The sequence below is a fragment of the Trachinotus anak genome, unplaced genomic scaffold (genome assembly GCF_046630095.1).
Source record: "Trachinotus anak isolate AG129_WGS33_773 ecotype Australia unplaced genomic scaffold, CSIRO_AGI_Tana_v1 ptg000028l, whole genome shotgun sequence".
Lineage (NCBI taxonomy): Eukaryota > Metazoa > Chordata > Actinopteri > Carangiformes > Carangidae > Trachinotus > Trachinotus anak.
This window is the reverse complement of record NW_027273879.1, coordinates 17,996,396-18,018,365: the sequence shown is the minus strand read 5'-3', so window position 1 is coordinate 18,018,365 and position 21,970 is coordinate 17,996,396. Positions and strand designations below refer to the sequence as shown.

The 21,970-nt window shown below is 39.1% G+C and overlaps 1 protein-coding gene across 2 annotated transcripts in view; it reads left to right on the top strand.

Moving 5' to 3' along the window:
- Positions 1-21,970, top strand: part of LOC139611938 (collagen alpha-1(I) chain) — a 94,876-nt gene that overhangs the window by 64,421 nt on the left and 8,485 nt on the right. For both annotated transcript variants that reach the window (XM_071467010.1, XM_071467011.1), the window contains 26 exons: positions 4,041-4,148; positions 4,260-4,313; positions 5,049-5,102; positions 5,353-5,397; positions 5,916-5,969; positions 6,354-6,398; positions 6,489-6,542; positions 7,308-7,352; positions 7,450-7,503; positions 7,622-7,666; positions 8,491-8,544; positions 9,908-9,952; positions 10,037-10,090; positions 10,504-10,611; positions 10,896-10,949; positions 12,215-12,268; positions 12,565-12,609; positions 13,100-13,153; positions 13,986-14,030; positions 15,066-15,119; positions 15,534-15,587; positions 15,681-15,734; positions 15,995-16,048; positions 16,349-16,402; positions 20,640-20,684; positions 21,820-21,864. In XM_071467010.1, coding sequence (XP_071323111.1) covers positions 4,041-4,148; positions 4,260-4,313; positions 5,049-5,102; positions 5,353-5,397; positions 5,916-5,969; positions 6,354-6,398; positions 6,489-6,542; positions 7,308-7,352; positions 7,450-7,503; positions 7,622-7,666; positions 8,491-8,544; positions 9,908-9,952; positions 10,037-10,090; positions 10,504-10,611; positions 10,896-10,949; positions 12,215-12,268; positions 12,565-12,609; positions 13,100-13,153; positions 13,986-14,030; positions 15,066-15,119; positions 15,534-15,587; positions 15,681-15,734; positions 15,995-16,048; positions 16,349-16,402; positions 20,640-20,684; positions 21,820-21,864 — 1,431 coding nt within the window. The remainder of the gene's footprint in view (positions 1-4,040; positions 4,149-4,259; positions 4,314-5,048; positions 5,103-5,352; positions 5,398-5,915; positions 5,970-6,353; positions 6,399-6,488; positions 6,543-7,307; positions 7,353-7,449; positions 7,504-7,621; positions 7,667-8,490; positions 8,545-9,907; positions 9,953-10,036; positions 10,091-10,503; positions 10,612-10,895; positions 10,950-12,214; positions 12,269-12,564; positions 12,610-13,099; positions 13,154-13,985; positions 14,031-15,065; positions 15,120-15,533; positions 15,588-15,680; positions 15,735-15,994; positions 16,049-16,348; positions 16,403-20,639; positions 20,685-21,819; positions 21,865-21,970) is intronic.

The following is a 21,970-nucleotide window of genomic DNA, read 5'->3' as shown; positions in this document are numbered from 1 at the left end:
GGACATGTTAAAAAATACCAAAAAATGATATGGACATGTTAAAAAATACCAAAAAATGATATGGACAGGCACTAATTGTGCCATGCACTTTATACAGTGCACTGTGAACGGTTATAATTGAGCCCCTGTTCTTGTTTCCACACTCAGTGACAAAATCACAAACCTATTGTGTGTCTGCATCTAATACCTGTAACTCTTCAAAGAAGCTCAATAGTGTGTACAATAAATGAAATAGTGAAAAATAAGTGTCCCATTTTTATGGCTTTGTCAATACTTCAAATAGAAACATTGTACATATTTTATTTCCTTTTAATAGAGTCTGATATATTTGGGGTCATTGGAAACTTTGGGATGTTGAAATTAATTTTTGTGGAATTGACCGAAGCCTGACCATACAGCATCCAGCAGAGTTCAATAGTCGAATTAAATTAAGTGTAATATGGTTGGTGGAGCAGACTGAGTGTGGTTAAAAGAAGTGGGTGCTGTCTGCCTGTGAATGAAACCTTCTATGATGTAACTATTCCCGTATTGAGGGAATAAGCAATGAAAATTCTATTGCTAAATTAAGAAGTTCCATATTTCTTTGAATACACTATACACTAAATTTGAATACACTAAGGCATAGTTGATCAAATTTTCTGAATTTATATTGTGTAATTTCATAAGTTTCACATTCTCTCACTGAGGCCTCCCTTTTTCTCATGTAGTGTTAAGTTACATGCAATTTGAAAACCACTGACATAATTTGTTTGGGTGAACAGGTTGTAAAGGTGGAGGTAATTTAAACTGTGTTACATCCATCTCAGCAACCATCTCAAAATACATAAACATGAGTCCTGGAGGTTCACTGTGACTGTATGGAAACTGAAAGCCTGGAGCCAGTGTTGTGTGAGGTCTCAGCTGGGTAATGAGTTGGTACTGGGGACCAAACAGTGAAGTTAGGGATAGTTGGAAACACTCAATCGTCTGTACAACAGCCTTTGGTGACTGTTCTGTAAGAGAAGGAGAGGAGAGAAGATACACTGGCTGCAGAGAGTGTGTTCAGACCCCTTCACTTTTTGCACAATTTATTGTATTGCAGATTTAATTGTGAAGAGAAATGAATGTAAAATTGCAATTTTCCCATCAACCTACTCTCTATAACCCATAATGACAAAGTGAAAACATGTTTTTAGAATGTCTTTTGCTAATTTATTAAATATCAAAAACTGATATTTCTCAATTACAAATGTATTCAGACCTTAATTCAGCACTTTGTAGAAGCCAAATTGGCAGCAATGACAGCTTTGATTCTTCTTGGTTAAGTCTCTACAAGTTTTACACACCTGGATTTGGCAGATTATCCCATTCTTCCTGGCAGATCCTCTTAGTGTCTGTGAACTGTTAACCTCAGGTTTCTCCACTGCCACTCAAGGACAGTCAGAGACTTGTCCTGAAGCAGGGGTGGATCTAGAAGTTGACAAGATCCGGGGCTAAGCCCAGCGCACCCAGAGCAAGGGCCAATTTCTTTTTTGGATGGTTCACATGCACATAATTTAATTTTACTGCAGTGTATGATTACTGCAAAGGTTAGTAGTAGTGATTTATTTATTTTTTTATACAATTTTTATAGTTGTGGTATCGTAGTGTGACGGGTGCAATGGGTTTATTAGTTCAGTTGTCTTTTGAGAGTACAAACAGAGTGAAAAACAGCTTCTTTTCTTGGGCCATCAGATCTATGAATGCAAATGAAAATGCCAGTCCTAACTATCACTTTTAACTCTGCACTTTTATACACAGCTTTCAATGCTGAAACTCATTTATTATTTATTGGTATTCATTGGTTTTTATTGATATTGGTTTTTATAGTTTTTCATTGGTATTTATTGGCTTTATTGGTATTGGTATTGACTTTTATGTTGTGTGATTGCCTGTTTGCCTGTTTGGATTGGACTGTTTCAGTTGAAGCACTTTTAATTTCATTGCAGTGCTCGTGCAATGACAATAAAGGAATTCTATTCTGTTCTATTCTATATATATATATATATATATATATATATATATATATATATATATATATATATATATATATATATATATATACATATACATAAATACATGCATACACACACACACACACACACACACACACATACACACACAGAGAACATGCCACCTGCCAAAGTGGCTAGGAAGAGTGACTGTGCTACCCTTCACTGCCAAATTCCACCCTCATTTGGCGGGTGGCTGGGTGCTGATGTCAAGCCCTGGATGTAACAATAAAGAATGTTGAATAACTTGAGCTATAGTTAGTTTGCTGTCTGAGTACAGCTGCAGGTTCACAGACCTGTAACACCTGTCCACAGTTCACTCTTTATGAAACATGTTCTTATGTCCATCTTGTTATTAACCACACCAGGTTGTTCTCGGACTGAATAAAACAAAGGTTCCACTTCTTCTTTTACTTTTCGGTGGGACCGGCAGGCTTGATGCCCGCTGGCGTAGTGCTGCCCCTCACTGTCAGGAGTGGTACTGCATAATAACGACACAGAAATGGCTCAGCAGTTCGCACAGACGAGACACCGTCCAATCAGAGAGAATGACACAAAGCTGGACATTATTTTTAAAAGCAGATAACTGCGTGTGCCGTGTTTGTATTGTAGCCTGTATGATTTTGTCTTTGAAATGTTAAACAGAGCGCAATTTTTATTCATTTTATTTATTCATTTATTTATTATTTTTAATAGATCCGGGGCTTTTGAGAAAATATTCAGAGCTGCAGCCCCTTAGCACCGCCTATGTCCTGAAGCCTCTCCAGCCTAGTCTTAGCTGTACGCCTCAGGTCATTGTTATGGTGTAAGGTGAACCATCACCCCAGTCTCAGGTCGCGAGACCTGTGGAGGCTTGGGGAGCGTTCCCTCTGACTTGGTTTTCGTCCTGACCTGCAGTGTGAATTGTGGGACCTTATATACACAAGTGTGTGCCTTTCTAAACTATGTGTGATCAATTCAGTTTGCCACAGCTGGACTTTTGTTAAGTTCTAGTCACATCTCAAGGATAATTAAAGCAGATAATTAAACTGCCACAACAAAGCGTTTTAACACCTGTAAATAAGAGATTTCAAATTTGTGTAAATTTCTACATTTTCTACAAACATGTTTTCACTTTTAGGTCATTTTGGGTTATGGATATAGATAGACAAAAATGGCTGTTTTACAAATTTAATATTAAATTGACAACACACAGTACAAAAAGTGAAGTCTGAATAGTTTTTGAAGCCACTACAGGTGGCCAAAAGTTTAGATGTTGTTGAGATTGGCAGCTTCAAGGTGTGAATGTAATGATGAAAAATGAGTCAGGTAATTAACATCAAAGGCTGCTTTTCTGTGTTTTATATGATTGTAAATCAAATATCTTTGGGTTTTGAGCTGTTGCTCAGTCAAAACAGGACATGTGAAGATGTCACCTCTGATCAACCGCAATTCTTCAGCATTTTGTCATGTTTTATAAATTAAACATTTTCTCAATTAATCACTAAAATGAAAATAATCTCTAGTAAATATGAGTGTGTTGCACTGAAAAATGGTGCATTGCTCTCACTGGAGCTATCTTGATTCAACAATGGTTAAAAAAACTCATCATTCATTATGCCAGTCTCCATATGTATGACTCTGTATCCATCATCCTAACATACATCATTCTCCAGTGCCAGCACAGGTGGTTTAGCTATTCATTGTGAATCTGTACATGTTTTCCACCTGTTTCCATGCAGAGTTATTGCAGGTGACAGTCTTCTAGACAGTGTGTTGTTATTCAGGTGATGCCCCGTCTGTGTGATGAATGGCCCTGCAGAGTGGTGGAGAGTCAGTGTCCCCACAGTACACACTTGCAATTTATAATGTAACCATCAGGGTGTGAAGCTCACACACAGCTGGAGTTTTTTTTTTGTTTCATTTTTTGTTTTACTTTGTTGGTTTTCTGTTCACATTGACTAACAGGCTGATGGAGCAGCAGTCAGTATCAACAGTGGCCTGCCTCTGATGATTTATGTTGCTTGACAGGGTGAACAGGGTCCCAGGGGTCCTCCAGGACGACCCGGGGCCCCAGGGAGAGATGGTGAAAATGGAGAGGATGGTCATCCTGGGTCACCTGGTGCTCCTGGACCACAGGTGGGCACATTCTGTACAGTAAACGGACTACTGCAGGTCTAACAGCTGGTAAATTATGTGTTTGTTTTTCACCTGTTTAAATCTTTCCATCTTGTCTCTAATTGACATCAGGGCCCCTGGGGATACAGGGGAGAACGAGGGTCCAAAGGGGAAAAGGGTGATGAGGTGAGGATATAAAACTGTACAGCTGCTTTTGTAAGGAGGAAAAGTCAGCACCATGTAACCCTCTGACTTACTGTGGAGTGAAGAACCCTGAACTTGTACTGCATACAGTCTGAGCAACACTGTCTTTCTGTCATCTTTTAACTATTAAGCATCTATTTAGCACATACATTTTTGATGATATTGTTTGTTAGTATTACAGTATTATAGTATTTTCTTCAGCTAACATTTTGTCCAAAACAGATTCAGCTCTTTGGTCAAATTCTGAGTGGTTTCATTTAAGTTTTTTGATATTTGTGCCTTGGGGAAATACTAATAAATATTATATTCAGTTAAACCCCTTTTCATTTAATTAAAGCTAAAGTTCTCAAATATTGACTGTTATCATCACACAAGCAGCCATACAATAATTTTGCTTAACTAAAATAATTGCAATAATTGATATTGATATGTAGAGCGTGTGTTGTGATGTGAGTCGAGTGATAATTCTCTGTGCATTGCCACTATAAACCACCTTTCATCCATTGCTAACACAAAAATTGATTACAGCCACTTTACATCCATGTTTGAAAAGGTCATAAAAACTATTCTCAGAAATGGAAAATGTTCGATGATGATTTTGTTTTAAATTGTGTCACTCATGTGAAATTGATTGTTGCTCGTGTGTAAAGGATAAGACAATAAAAAAAATTACCTTATCAATGCAGACAATTATTTTTTCCTTCTCTACTTCCTCAGGGTCTCATCGGCCTGAAGGGTCCAAGAGGGGACGTTGGTGAACCTGGTGAGAAGGTATTCTGATGTACTTATTTATCATCCATCTTTTAAATTTGAATTTGTACTTATGTTAATGGCGCACAGCGTTACACAACATTAAAGAAAGACCTCTTGTCCTTTCTGGCTTGTTTTCATGAGGTACAAAGATGTAGATTGCTTCAGAACAGACAGACCATACTGCCTTTAGCTGCTCATATGAGGATATCTCAGTCTGAACAATACAATATGTTGTAATGATCATCTGATGTGTTCTGTCTTTGTATAGGGATCAACTGGTTTACCTGGCCCACCTGGTCTTGTCGGACCACCAGTGAGTGTCTCTCCCTTTATAGCACCTTTCTATATGTGCATGAATGTCACTGAGGATCTCACATTATGTTCATAACCTTTGTGGAGACAGTAGGTGAATCGTAAACCATGAGCATTTCTGCTTCCCTCATTTCTGTCCCTTCTGTGACATAAAGAAGCTTATATAAAAAAAAAAAAAAAAAAAAAAACATATATACAAATACATCTTGCTGGATAAGATACCATCACGGTTTAAAAGAATAAGAATGACAGTGAAGCTGTCTTTGTGTAATACATTACACAAATAAGAGGAACAAAACAATCAGCTTTTGTAAGATAATGTAATAATGAAATTCACTTCTTGATCTGTTTTAACCCCAAACCGGTCCCTGTTTGAACATGACATCAAATCAGAATCTCTGCCTCACAGGCACAGGCTCTATATCATTAATCCTCACTTTGAATACAGTGTTTTCAATGTATTTTAATGATATATTTTTATGAAGTTGACATTTAATACATCTTTAATCCTCTCTGCAGGGGCCTCATGGGATCCGAGGTGGCTACGGGCCAGAGGGACCACGTGGTCCTGATGTGAGTGATGTGCTGACTGTAGTTGAGGTTTTTTTTTAAAGTTTGGATTTGGATTTTGCAGAATTAGTAATTTGGGGAAATTTGTTAGACACCTCCCCATGGGTTGAACCTATCCCAGTATGCTTTGGGCAAGAGAAAGGCTTCATCTTTAACAAGAAAAAATTGAAATTTTTGCTTTCTTTGCTGCTGAAGTATTTTGTGTCAGTGATGGGAATGAAGATTGAGACTGACTCTCACAAGCTGTTCTGACATTCATACAAACTTAAATATAGTTAAAACTAAATTAGACATTTGATTTACTGTGAGATTATGAACTGTAAGTGTGAAATGATGGACAATGAGGACAGTGCATCATTAATGCTGTTATCTTCTTGCTGTTACCAGGGGGAGAGCGGACTTGATGCCCCCCCAGGCCTGGCAGGGCCAACGGTAAGAAGACACAAGGATTAGGTGACAAGATGTTTGTCTGTTGGTGCCACTTATAGATATATACATAATATTTGTATGTGCGTGTCCCAGGGTGCACCAGGTGCTACAGGACATGTTGGCGCTCAAGGAGTTAATGGCTCAAGGGTAAGATAACACTACAAGTGTTTATGACCAACATCAGCATGACAGGTATTGTTTTCACCCTGTGAGTCTAAGTGACTGTTGCAGGAACTACTACAGAGAAAGTTTTTAGTCCTTTATATGTCTGTCTGTCTGCCTGACTGTCTGTCTGTCTGCCTGTCTGCCTGTCTGCCTGTCTGTCTGTCTGTCTGTGGGCAAAATTTTGTCACAACTGTGCAAGATACAGTCACTGTACAGCTGTGTAGTTGGGATCAAAATTAAATCAGAGCTCAAAGATAGGTGTGGTCCGACTCATGAGTACTCGTCTAAAAATGTCAACATGTATGGTCCATAGTTATAACTGCAGGTGGAAGATGTTTTCTCCCAGCTCTTTCTTTTTTCAGGTGTATGACCATTCATTAAACTAGCTGATGTCTAAAGATTCTTCAGACCTGCTTTGTCCAACCAACAGTCCACAACCAAAAATTTTAATTGACAGAAAACGGAGAAAAGCACAAAATCATGATATTTCAGAAGCTGGAACCGGAGACTATGCGACATTTCTGCTTGACTATTGACATTAACGAGTGGATGGATTATGGATTGGATTTGGGAAAATTGTTGATTCATTTTCTGTTGATCAAGAAATGTTTGATGGAAACAGGCTGTAGTTTAAATGACAGCTATGTTATGATTTTGAAGTTTGGGTACCAGTTTCATAGATCTGAAACAAAATGTTCAAACTTATCTTGTGTATAAATTTTATATGTAAAATAAAATTTCTTTCAGGGTGACATGGGACCCGCTGGTAGTGTTGGCCCCAGAGGCCCACAGGTATGCATTTTGTTTGATTAGAATTATGCTGCAGGTATTCAACTGTTTTTAAAGACTATGTTTGGCATGAAATGTGTCTTCTTTTTCTACCAATTAGGGGCCTCCAGGTTTAGAGGGACAGATTGGTCCTCCTGGACTCAGAGGGCCCCAAGTGAGTACAGTTAAGGACAAGACTGTTGATAGATATTTCTGATTTGTTGAGGTGCCGCTTCATTAACTTTGTAGTCAGTATGTGCAGAGGGTTAAATTCAAACTGTGCTACTTAACAGGGACATCTAGGACTGGTGGGTGCTCCTGGCCCGAAAGGAGATCTTGTGAGTCTGGTTTCATCATGTCATTTTGTTTGTTGTTTTCTAAACTAAACTAAGATTTAATGGTTGAACTGGAACAGAACTGCTCCATTACAATCCATACTTAATGATTAAGATAATTTAACATTGCAGATAATTTGACAAAAAAGTTGTTCTTTTTTTTTTTTCTTAATGGCGTGTTATAATGCTTCAGTTCATCCTTTTTTTATACTAAATAAACTTCTCTCATATCATTATTTGGAGCTGCACTAATTCTGTAGGCTTATTTAAGGCAGACAAGAACTTGAAACGATCTGTTGTCTGTGAATTAATTGTAGATGCAAAATCTCTGTTTATTTTTCAAATAACTGTTGTTAACCAGAAATCATCAAGTCAAATCCTGGTTTACTATTTTAAGAGAAAACTGATACATTAGTACATATTGAATAGTACCCCTCTGCCCTCTTAGTTGTACTTTAAAAGTTTAAGGGTAGGGTAAGGCAGTATGTGGTAGTAAGGAAAGTGAGTTCTCTTCAAATGAAATTACTTAGAAATGGTAGAAATTGTTGTACCTGTTTAGGACAGTGGTTCTCAAACCACCTGGAGGCAGAGCCTTGTCTGTTTGCCTGAGGTGTCAGAGGCATCACCGTATAATGCCCATCATGAATATTCTGAGTTAATGACACATATGTGGGGCAAACCACATTATATCTAAACACATGTTGCACAATGAGGAGCCCACCATGTTGTATCAACATGTACAGTAAAGGTCCAGCCATTTAAAAGATACAGTATCTTACCAATATTTTCCCTTTTGTGTTGTTTGTTGTCTTTTGTTTTCTCATCAGGGGCCTGTGGGACCCATGGGTGCCCGGGGGGATCCTGGCTTTGAGGGGCCCATGGTGAGTTGCACGTGAACATATTAGCATCATTACATTCATACACATGCAGGTTCATGCTACAAGAAGAAGCATGTGTGTCCTTCCTTACCTGGTTTCCTGCAGTAATTGATCATGAAAAGCAGCATTTCTTATATGTAAGGTCTACTCAGATCCTCCTCCCAGGTAGATAAAATCACTCTGTTTTCACTAAGGTAACTTTTTTTTGGCCACACACCTGTCTGAGGTGCTGCGTTGCAGTAACTGAGTGTGGGCTAGAAGCTTCTCTGTGTGCAGCAGCCTTCCTAGCATCTATAGACAACCTGCATGTGATGCATTTAAGGAACATCGGTAAATTGCAGTAATTACCAATAGCCTGCATGTGAGGCATTTAGGGGACATCTGTAAATTATACAGAAGTATCCTGGGCTACACTCTCCCCCTCTTCTCTGCATGAGTTTCTGCATGCACATTGGTCACACGCTGTACTTTCATACTGATAGCTGTTCCATCAGTATAAATGTGTGAGTTAATGGGTGAATGTGTAAAGCACTTTGAGTTGTAGATAAGACTAGAAAAGCACTATATAAGCGCAGTCCATTTATACCTTGATGAACCAGGGATTTCATTTACCCCTCAATGTATGGGCTCAAATTATGGTGAACTTGTAAAGTGAAGTTCAGAAATTATTGCAGAGTTTGTAGTTATAAGTCAACCTTTGTAAATCTGTAAAGAGTGGACTGAAGCATGAAGCATGATGCCCTGCCTTACCATGATGGTAGACTCAGAGATGTTAACCAGCTCCAGTGATTCCTTTAAGCATTTAGCTGTTAATCTGGATTTCTTTTTTACTTCATTGATTATCTTTGAATGGCTTTCAGTTTATTTTCTTGCCACTGCATATATGAACAGACGAGATGGATTTAAGAAGGTTACAAGCAGATGAATTTAGTCCCAGTTGTATGAAGGGTTTTATAACTGAGTAGCTGTGCCTCACTGTTCACACTGACTGTACAGTAAAACATATTTTCACAGTGATTTCTACAATCACCATTGATAGACAGTATGCTGCTGCCTCACAGTGCCATCTACTGGCTGTAGGGCCTCAGTGGATCATGACATGATGCTGTAACACACTGAAGTCTGTGTTTCTTATTTATTCTTCATTCTCTGCTGAACTTCACTGAAATAACTCACTTCAGATTCAAGGTTTCAAATTAAATTCCATCATAACTAGCCATTTAATCTGCTATCTATCTTGTTATACTGTAGGTATTACAGTAATTTGTTTGTAAATGTGATACTTAGTCCTTAATTCCTACTTCTTCTGTTGTCATCGTTTCAAATGTTAAACAATACATTCAATGGCTTTTGGCTTTATTTTCAGGGCGCTCCAGGGCTACAAGGTCCCACAGGTTTTCCTGGGGTAACGGTAGGTACTCACTATAGACGACAAACATATTCTCTGCTAAACATTATTGACTGAACCTACTTTTGACCATTTTCCTCTTTACAGGGCAACAGGGGACCAGATGGGGACAAGGGGGATCCAGGACCTAAAGGCAGCAAAGTAAGAAGCAGCGATTTTCTGTTTGATAACACTGGATGTGGAGAATGTGACAGAGCTACTTAAAGGAAGAGCCCATCATTTTAAGAAATATGATTATTCACTATCTTTTCAAGAGTTAGATGAGAAAATTGACAACACTCATGTCATGTACACTAAATGTAAAGCTACAAACAGCAGCTGGTTAGCGTAGCTTAGCACGGAGACTGGCTCTGTCCAAAGCCAAAAAAATCCACCTACCAGCACCTCTATAGCTCATTAATTAACATTTTATATCTAGTTTGTTCAATCAGCACAAAGTGTAAAAAGAATCCAAGACAACCAATAAGTGTATTTACCAAAATGTCAAACTATTTGTTAACATGTATGATTAAAAAGGGTCTCAGCCCCTTAGAAACTCTCTGCTTTTCCTTCAGGGTATTAAGGGGGCAGCAGGCATTAAGGGTCCTCAGGGAGAGAGGGGCCCCACCGGCTTCCCAGGTTTCCCAGGGAACAAGGGCCAGCCTGGCCCCATAGGCACTGAGGTACACTTTATAGCACTGTGGTGAGCTGTATTGATTCTGTGTTTGTGAGTATTTTTTAAATATACCTGATGGATCTTCTGCCTGCTCTCAGATAACACACCACTTGTTTCAGATTTACACTGGTAACAAATAAAATACTTTAATTCCCAAATTATTAACCCACTGTGTTTGCAGAACGTTATTGTATTACGTGCTCTTTTAACCTGGAGAAGCAGGAGAAAGGGGCTGTGTGGAGACGGTGAAAAACCAGTTAAGCTTGACTGATTTTATATTTCTTCATTCAGGGCACAAATGGAGAAATGGGCCCTCAGGGAAAACAGGGCAGTCATGGGTTAAAGGTCAGTGGTGATTTGTGTTTTCTGAACACCAAGAAATGTCAGATGACTTCATATGTTGATCCAGATTTAACTGCGTAACATTAGAGCTTCCAGTGGCCTAATGCATTCATGTGCATTTAACAATCCAAGTGTAAGGACATGAATTTAACACACTCCTGTTTCTGCACTTGGTCATTAGACAGGAGCATTAAATGTTTTAACTTCAAAAAAGTCTTTTTCTTGCAGCATGAGTCAAAATGAATACTGTGTTTTAATTGGAATCACTGGAGTCTCTCTCAGCCTTCTGCCTAATGTTTAATCAATAAGTAAAGAAATAACAGTATAACCGTTATGTTGTTTGTCTTTTACACACAAGGTAAAATCGTTAGTGTTTTTAAAACCATCCATAAATCCACATTTTACATCCTCAGTAATGACTCCAGCTGTTTTTACCAATATTTGGATGATAAGCTGATAATCAATAACTTACTCATTAATTTTAGCCGTTTAAAGATGCCATCTTTCAGTGTAAAGTGAACTCAATCTGTGTAGGATTATTGTCTCTTAAAATACTGTACCTTCATCTTTCACAATACAGGTTAAAACAGAATTGATGCAGCAGAGTTTAAGATATCCAGAAGTTTTCCTCTGGTATGGATGAAGCTCCAAAAATGAATGGATCCTACATTTCCCACAATGCTACTTGATAGCATTATCCTTCAGTTGACCCCATTTGCCGTGTTAATGCCCACATCCTTCTAAATAAATACTTCTAGTCTGTGACACGGGCTTTCCGTCAAATATTTGTAGTTTTCAAGCCCAAGCTGATGACATCATAGTGACGTCATCAGGGTTATATTATCCTCCAGAGCTGAAGAAAGAGGACTTTATACAACTGTTTTCACAGGCTGAGTGGGACTAACCATGATGAGTAATTTGAACTTCATGCAGAGGACCACGTTAAAATATGTAAATCAATATGTTTGTTTACAAAGCTGATTTTAATGATGATGCAAAGGTTGAACAATTCAGCATTTTGTGACACAAGGATCATAACTCAAACTCTGCTCCATTTTTCTAAATTGAGCGAAATCACAATTTCTGCTTCATCATTTTTACAGTTTCATCCATTTTAAGAGCAAGAAAGCATTTTATCTAACATCATTTTATTTAAATGTTATTATTGGCAAAATGCATCTGGAAGTATTTTGGATGATGATGACAAACAGTTTATGGTTGATATTGATGCTTGGCAACAGACACTAATAATCTGAACTTCATTGAAGGGGAACAGGGGACCAGATGGACGTAACGGCAAACCAGGACCCAGAGGGAACAAGGTATAAGACTCTTTTTAGTTCATTTATAGGGTTCATCACACTGCAATCACAGAAGCAATCATGAATTCCAAATAAATAAAAAAAAGCTGATGGTACTGTGACTGTCACTAGAATAACAACAGGAAAAGACAGGGAAAGAAATCATTTTTAAAATGTCATATTAGTGGTAGCACAGATTTTTAGTCATTTAGTCATCATTTTTTCCTGTCAATTGCTTTAGAAACCTGCAATGTGAGTTGCTTTGTATTCATATTTAGTTAATGCTAATGATGGCTTCTCTCTTGTCTTTTCCCCAGGGTCGGACTGGTCAGAGGGGCCACACTGGCCAACCAGGCCCATCGGTAAACTTGCCAGTGATTCATAGTGTAGTCAACAGTAAACTCCCTGTAGCTCTGGACATATGTTTAAAATATAGGTCCTGCAAAATCTGAATACTGACATTACAAATATGAGACGTGAAGTTTGATTAAATTGTCTTACAATTAGAGTTTATGAGGTGAACTAGTTTTAACACAACTTCTTCTTAATATATGATGTCATTTCATTTTGTCTAATATATGATGTCATTTCCCTTTTAGTTATCATTAAAGATTTTATTTTTGGAAACTGTTCTAGATAAACCTTAAGTTCCCCTACATGCTTATACTCACCTGTCACACTGACCCACAGAGGGTAAACAGAAAAGTCATGTTTACATTCATTCTTAATTGCTCACTTTGCTGTTTCTTATAAAAAATGTCATATTTTGAAAATAATCAACAAAAAAGAGGTTTACAGGATGAACAGTTTGCATGTGTGTGTCTGTGTGTGTTTTTGGTTGATTCCTCCCAGGGTTTGCCAGGGCCACCAGGACCAGAGGGAGCAGAAGGAAAGCCTGGTACACAGGTTCCCATTCTCTATCATATTTCAATCCCATCACCTGTAAATGTTGTGTGTGTGTGTCTTTGTGTGTGTTTCCTTGACTTTCTGCCACATGCTGGACCAGTGTTTATCCTGTGAATTATTTTGTATAAACATATAAACTTATTTCACACACACTTTATCACTCAGTTTTATTCCCAGCTTGGTCTTGTAGAGGATTTTTGGCTTGTTAAGTTATGACTACAGATGTCACACTGCACATAGTCACACGCTTTAAAAAAAAAAAAATCTTCTCTGAATACAAGATTAGATGGCTGTTGGGTGACAGTTTTAAAGAGTGACTTACTGAAAGACTGATAAGATGGAAATGCCCTAAAAATGTCAAAACTGACTCCCAAGTTGAGTTGAGGTTACTCTTGTGTAGTAGTTGTTGGTTTAGGCAGCAGGAGGCAGTCTTTGTATGCTACTGTGGTGAAGTGTGGAACATTTTCAGCTCTGCAGTAGAGTTCATGATCCGTCTGTCTCATTTATTCATCACTGTATTTTATACAATGTTAAAAAGACAGAGTTTGACATGACTGGAATTTGTTAAATTCTAACAAAGGTGTACACTCCAAAAAGTTTCCATCTTTGTAGTAAATGTTACCATGTTTCTTTGTTTAGTCTGAAATCTTATTTTGTGAAAAAATGTTTTGTAACAAATGATACAAGTTGTAATGAAAATGATTAAGAGGCTGAAGATTCAAGTGCTGAGTTGATTCATTAATTCCTTAATAATATTTACTAATTGCACTCTGAATGACCTCTGCTGCTGGGAAAAATAGCATTTCTGGTATTTTCTCTGTCTCTGTTTCAGGGTCCCTCGGGTGCAGCTGGCAGTGCGGGCAGTAAAGGGCTGACGGTAAGACTGTTAGCCGCAGGATGACCTCACGTTCAGTTCGTGACATCATCCCTGCACCTCGGCTCTGCCTGGCTCTTTGCCGCAAGCTGCAGGGTTCAGCTAAATACAAACACATTATTACAGTTTTACGAGACATCCCGGCTTCAAATTATGGAGGATTTTATAGATTAATGAGCAGGTGAGCACAACAAACGCTGCCAAAAACAGGTTTTAACAGGACACAACCGAACCTGCTACCAGCCACTTAAACAGATCAGGTGTGTTTACTGAGCGTATTAGGAAGAGCTGCAGCACATCATCGTGCAGGAACATGTGTGTATGTTTGACACAAACGCTTACACATAGTACTGTATATGTAGTATAGACACACTCGTTGGCCAGAAGTATACGGACACCTTAACATTACACCTACATGTTTTTGTTGAGCATGTCCTTCCAAAACAAGGTGCAAAATATCTTCAAGTGCAGTAGAAGATTTCTGTTAATCTCTGAAACTAAAGAGCCAAAACCATGAAAAACAGCCGCAGATCAAAAATACTGTGTTCAGTAATTTGTGTTAAAAGTTTTAATCCTCCTGAGAAAACTGGATTTACTACTCCAGATGTTCTGCAGCTGACAAAAGAAGTTTTGTATTACCAAATGTACAGTCAGCACATTATTAATTGCTCCAGTTAACAATGACAAATGCAGCCTGTTAAATAGTATTAAATTAAAATCTTAATTACCAAAACATTATCCATAATGACATTTAGGCAGTGGCTTCATGAATTCCATCAATTTAATGACCCAGAAGCAATTAAATGGTAGATTGAGCAACTATTAGAGAAATACTGAATCAACTCATTTAAAAACCAAAAATTTCACTGTTCAGTGCACGTGTGATATTTGCAAAAAATAAATGGTAGTTTGCTTCACATTTGCACTTTTATATTTTTGGGCAGCTTTGCAGTTCTCATAATGTTTATTCAAATTCCTCTGTGTCCCTTTTCACTTCTTCTGACATTTCTGTCATCCTTTATTGCTGTTCTTTTCCAGGGTTTTCCAGGAATTTCTGGGGAGAGAGGAGCAGATGGTCCACCTGGTTCTTTGGTACGCCAAGTTGTCATTCTGTGACTTTGTCATCTGAAGGACAGAGGACTTGAAACTTCTTCAGAGCTGAGGCAGCCAGGCAGGAAATTTGGAGATGAACAGATCCATTGAAGCCTGAGAAAGAGCAGCAGGGTTGACTGTAAATATGTAAACAAAGGACTTCTGAGAAACTAAGCTTAGCTAAAACATCATCATGGGGATATTGATCTTCTAATGTAGCTCTGGTCAGACTGCCAACAGGGATTTTTTCACAAATCATGTCAGATTTCTTTACTGTAAATGTACATTTGATGAGAAGCATCCTCATTTTCTCTGTGGATGTTGCCATACATGCCTGTGCAGTCCTGCATCTGATTAGCTGAATAGATGAACATTGATTGCTCCTTTTAGTGACAGAGTGTTTTCATCTGGTAGGGGCCACCAGGGAAGACAGGACCTCCAGGCTTACCGGGACCCCCAGGAGAAAGGGTGAGCCCGCAGGCGTACAGATACCTGTCGTATGTGTGTGTGTGTTTATTTTGTCAATTTTGTCTAATGTGGGTGTGTGTGTGTATTTCTCAGGGTTTCACAGGGAAGCCAGGCATGGAGGGACCTCAGGGCCCTTTAGGCATGTATGTAAGTGATTTTTCAGCCGGGCAGATACAAGGAATGCACCTGCACTACCTTTTAATAGCATATACACACTGTACACAGAATATACAGTACATGAACTAGTGGACTGTAGCACATTAGGACTTAACATATCTGTGAAAGCACTGGTTATGGATCCTATGTATCATTTTTTGGTAGTAGTTGTGTGGTGAAGGATTAGCTGCTGGATTTGCGACATTAATTGATAATTCAGTGCTTTCGCCTGTTGTTCCCCCTCCCATCAGGGTATCCAGGGGAACGTGGGCATGCGTGGGCATCCAGGTTTCATGGGAGAAAGGGTATGGTTATCTTTGTCTCACCTGTCTCTGATGTTAAAGCCTTGTAAAGGTGAGCTATATTGTTTGATGAAAGTAACAGGAGAGGAAGTTCAAACATGTTTTAGGACGTGACAACAGTAAAAGATGTTAAAAAGTTTATCATAGAGTGAAACTGATATTCAGACATTTTTGCAGGTATTTCTACAGGACTTTTTTTATATGTACTGTTGGAGTTGTTAAAATCTCTTTGTCAGCAAACACGCTGCACATTAATTGTGATCAGAAAAATAAACATAATAATCTTCTTTTCTCCTCCACCAGGGTGAGCCAGGTTTACGAGGTTTACCTGGACCTGTCGGGAAGCCAGGACCTGCAGTAAGTGTGTCCAGTTTATTTTTGTTTTTTATTTCCTGTTGATGGACCTCTGGGAACTGTTAGGAGTGTATGAGAGAGTATTGTTCAGAGGGTTTGATGAAGACAGTGGCGGTGATGGGGTCACGCCAAGGAGGGTTTGCTAAATAAACCAGTGAAGTGTGCAGCTGGTCTGCAGGGACTTCCAGTTTATGGAAGCGAACAGCACACAGTGATTGGTTTTGTCAGGGCCACTGGTGGCAAATCTAATGGCAGAGTGACGTAGCAGGTCCAGCTGATGGAGGACACATAACTGAGTTTCACTGTTGTCCAGTGAGAGGAGAGCGGCGGGAGGAATCCTCAATGATAAAGCATTTCTCTCTAACAGACCACTACTCTTTGGGTAAGCATGGTCTGGGTGTTTGCAGGTCTGAGTCAATACTTAGTTAAATGTGGGTGAAATATTCTGTAGATGTTTTGTTTACATATGACTATTGTTTCAACAGTAATTCAGTAACTATATCTGACCATGTCCCTCATTTACTGTACAGTAAAAAAAAAAAATCATCTCATATTTGTATTTTCACTCACTGGGATTATCTGTTGGGATCAGGGTCATTTCATATCTCTGTTTTGAGAGTTAAAGCCAAAATGGGTTAGGATTAGGGTTAGGGTTAGGGTTAGGCAGAGTTTACAGGAAAACAATAGAAACAAAAGGAAACAATATGAAGAGAATAGAAAAAATAGAAAATACAGTGCAAAAGATCAAAGAGACAAAAAACAAAACACCATGACATGAGGTAACCTAGACTTCTAAAAAAATAAAACTAAATAAGTGCCAAATAAAGCACAGTTTTCACCTTCAGTGAACAACTACATGTATGACTCACCTGCAAATCACCAAGTTGTGCTCACTGGGTTACTTAGCAACAGATTTTGGTTGCGTGGGTCGTTAACTGAGCAAAGCTGAGAAGGTTGGAGTCGTATGAATGCAGGAAAAGGAACATGCCTCTCACTGTAGACTTCAGCAAAACAAAAAACATTCAGTGGAACATACAGCTTCTTCCCTGACTTGCACTCACTGAGCACTTTATTAGGAACACCCAAGTGGCAACCCGTCCTGACGTCACCCATTGATTTGTGAACTGCTGTTTTGAAGCCTTGAGTTTGTAATTTGCCGTCTCCATCTTGGTTTTTTGAAACCAGAAGAAACCATATTTGGATGAGAAGGTGGAGTTGAGGAGGAGTGAGGGGTGGATCTGACCTGCTCTGTACTCCATCCTGATTGTCAGACAGATACAGTCTGTCAATCACATGGTAGCCCCGCTCATACCCTGCATACATACCCTGTTTTATGGTCTATTTTCCTCTAAATGGAAACATGATTTAAAAAATGAACATCATGTTGTATTGAAGAAGACTTGAAACTAGAGTTTGAGACCATAAACTCATTAGGAAAAGGTTCACTTAGGTAATAAATCAAGTGAGAAGTAGAGACATTTTCCCATAGACTTCAATACAATCAGATCTCTTTTTGTAACCAGTGGAGTCACCACCTGATGATCATTAGATAGAATGCAAGTTTAAGGGACTTCTGCGTTGGCTTCACTTCTCAGACACGGAGTCTATGTCTTTGTGGCATGGACTCCACAAGGCACTGGAAACTTTTCTCTGAGGTTCTGCTCCATGTCGTCCGGCTGCAACTTCATGCTGTAGATCTCCTGTTCCACCGCATCCCAGAGATGTTTTACTGGATTCAGATCTTGAGACTGGGGAGGCCACTGATGTTTAAGCCTGTGTCCACTGCAGCCTCAGGTTTCTGTTCAGGGCTGCACCTGATATGGTCTTCTGCTGTTGTAGTCCATCCACCTCAAGGTTCAACACGTTGTTCATTCTGCTGTTCTGTTCACCATAGTTGTAAAGAGTGGTTATCTGAGTTACAGTAGCCTCTCTGTCAGATCCAACCAGTCTGGTCTTTCTGCTCTGACATCTCTCATCAACAAGATGTTTCTGAGCACAGAGCTGCTGCCCACTGGATGGTTTTTGTTTTTCCTCACCACTCAAACCGTGGAGACTGATGTGTGTAAAATTCTCAGGAGAGCAGCAGTTTCACAAATAGTCAAACCAGACTGTCAGGCACCAGCCGTAAGTGCTTTACAGTTGGCTGATTGGATAATTGCATGAATAAGCAGGTGTACAGGTGTTCCTAATAAAGTGCTCAGTGAATGCAAATGTCCATGAACACACAGCAGAAATGCAGCCTTTATGCAAGCATGTACTGAATCCACGGACAGAAACAGCAGAAACTTAAATGAAGCTTTGTTTTGGTATTGCTGCTGTTTTGAAGTCGTGAGTGAAGCGGGAAGGTCAGACTTTGTTCCTGAAACTCATCAAAGTTCACCCTATAAATCAGTCCTGTCTTTCGGTTGGTTAGTTTTGGGAATAAGAAAGTCCCTCTTGCATGGAAGGGGTTAGTTTCAGTGATGGAAGGAGGACTGTTTTCTGTTCACTTCTTCCCCACAGTCATTGTTGCTGTGTCATTGGCCACACTCTGCTCACTCACGTAGTTGCCCCCATTTTGTGAAATCCATCAGTCTGACACAGAGTGAAGTTATACAGTGGGAGGTGGATTCATCGGCTTCCAGCTTGACCACTAAATACAATGGTAAACTGAATGTTTTCATGCTCACTTCACTGAAAGCACTGAAAGCCGCACTTTAGAAAATAATCCTGTCAAAAAAAGGAAGACATGGACTGAGTGAGGTTCTACGATTTGCTGCAAAAGTTTCTTTCTGTTTTTTTTTTCTTTTTTTTTAAATATCGTGTCTTTCCTCTATTCTCAGTGGGAATAAAAGAAAGTTTAATAAAATGGAGAGGAGACAAAGCCTGCAGGGATCAGCGTTTGCCAAAAAGTTAAACTTTTAAACCATGTGACAATACAGTCCTCACTGTCCTTGAGATACAATGACTGCTCAGGGTTTATAGTTCATTTGAAAAGCTTTTTTTTTTTTTATATTGATTTAGGTAAGTTCTTCACTTTCTTTGTACGTAGTAGCAGCAGGAGGAAGGTAGCAGCAGATGCAGTCACAAAAGATGCTCCAAAAGTGTTTAAAGAACTGTGAGATAACAATTAATCAAAGGCAGATATTCTTTATTTAAAACTCCCAGAGTGTTTACCCACTATCCAACCAGCAGTAAAACGATCCCTCAGTGCAGATAAGACCTACTTAGGTGGAAGTTTATGTTCAGCACTTTTTTAAATTTAGCCTTAGAGAATAGTATAGTGACTGGATTAAACTCAGAAGGTTTCACACGACATGTGGCTGACAGACCTCGTCACTATCTGACATACTTTATCAAACTGCAGCAATCAGGCCTCTCTGTGTTTGTTTACAAGAAAACTCCGCAGGGTTCATCTAATCTTAACCTGTATGTGTTACAGAGTGAACAGGCAAATATAAAGTGAATAGCATATTGTATAAATGAACAAAAAGAAGCACTGCAGTCAAACATTCTGCTTCTGTTTTGGTTTTTTATGCCTCCACACCAGCGACAGCCAGAGCCAGAGGCATACCATATCAAAGTAACACCTTAACAGAACTTGTTCAGATTTGGCACGAACATTCACTTGGACTCAAGGATGAACTGATTAGATTTGAATGGCTAAAGGTCAAAGGTCACGGTGACCTCACAAAACATGGTTTTGCCTTGTGAGCATGATATCTCAGTAACGCCTTGAGGGAATTTCTTCAAATTTGCTAAAAACGTTCACTTGCACTCAAGGACAAAGTGATTAGACTTTGGTGGTCAAAGGTCAAGGTCAGTGTGACCTCACAAAATACCTTTTAGTCACAACTCAAGACTATACACAGTAATTATGACATAATTTCACACAAATTGTTAATATTTTATATGACTGTGGAAAACAGGGATGTAACTGAAACTAGTCTGAGTGGCGGAGGTAAACAACAGTGAGGCGGTGATTCTAGATTTTTCTTCATTTTCTTCTATTTTATGTTTATTAATGTGTTTTCATCATTGTGTTCCTTGACCAACAATATGAACTTTTTTTACAGGTTGAGTGCAGACTGCAGAACTGCAGGGAAAATGTTCAGAGATACAAAAATACAAATTATATCAGTTTTAGCAAAATGAATGTATGTCTGCTCTTATTTCCTCTCACAGTGCTCAGCAGACAGGAGTGTGAACCATGGGTGGGATTAGCATGTTCTGACTTGCCTTGTCTGTTTTTCTTTTCCAGGGTCTGGCAGGTCCTCCTGGAGAGAAGGGACCCCGGGGACCTCAGGTGAGAGGAACCTTTAATAGAAGAGAAGCAGATATTTTGCTTCCCTCACATGTTGGTGATGGATTTAAACTGTGATTCCCATGATTTTTAATCATTTAAACTCACTGGCCCTGTTCAGACCTGGTATTAACATGTGTCTCAGGTGATTGATCGATCACAAGTGGACAGCTCTAAGTGCAGGTGTGAACACACCCAAGACACATTGAAGACGTATTTAAGATCCAGTCACTCAGACCATATTCTGAGGTGGTCTGGGCCACACATTCTTTTAGCAGTGTGAATGTAAATGCGTCCTGGCCACACTGAAGGACGGCCTACTGTACTGATATTCTCTGCCACGGTCTGATTAGTCCTGCCACAGCACCTCCATGCCCCACACACACACGAAAACACATAAACAATGGACCATTCTGTCGGATTTGTCGAAAAAAAAAACCACGTGTTTATTTGCATATAGAGCGGGGACGTGAGATCCAATGACATGTGGTCATTCAAAATGCTTGTGGAGACGCATGTTAATGCCAGGTCTGAACGGGGATACTTTCCCTAAGGAAATTCAGCTTGTAAAACCGGCACAGCAAACATAATGTACAGCATCATACATGCATTTGCATATTAACAACGTTCGTGTGTAAATTATCTTCTTCTCTTTCTAATAATGTTCAGACAAAAGCCCAGTGAACAAAAACATAAGAGCATCACAGATTTACAGATTAAAATCTATCCATTGTGGAAAAGAGGAGGAGACAGAGTGATGCAGTTCATATGAAAATTAACAGAATACCACATATTTCCAAAACATTACTGTAAGTTTGCTCTTTTCTAACAATACTATCTTAGATATGAATTTAAGCAAGCATCAGTATGAGCTTCACACTCACTGAAGTTTCTTATGTTTTTTTTTTATTTAACTGATTGTGCTCACATGACACCAAAACAAAGGGAGAAGGTGAGGGTTTGGAGACATGGAGGCAGCTGACAAGAGCTTACTGAGAATTTCCTGTTCCTGTTTTTGGGACCATTTGTCATGTCAGAAATGAGACCAGAAACCTTTAGAACGAACAGACCATGTGTTTCAGTTTTCTGTTTTCTAATCAACCAGTGGGTTAAGTGGAACTCCTGTTGTCTCTCACAGGGTCGTCCTGGAGACGAAGGACCAAAAGGGATACAAGGCCCAGCAGTGAGTTACAGTTCATAGTGAAGTTGAGCAGGTTGCACATCAAGTTTGTTGGTCTGTATTTTCACACAGTCTTTTTGTTTGCATTTAGGATAAATATTAGATTTTG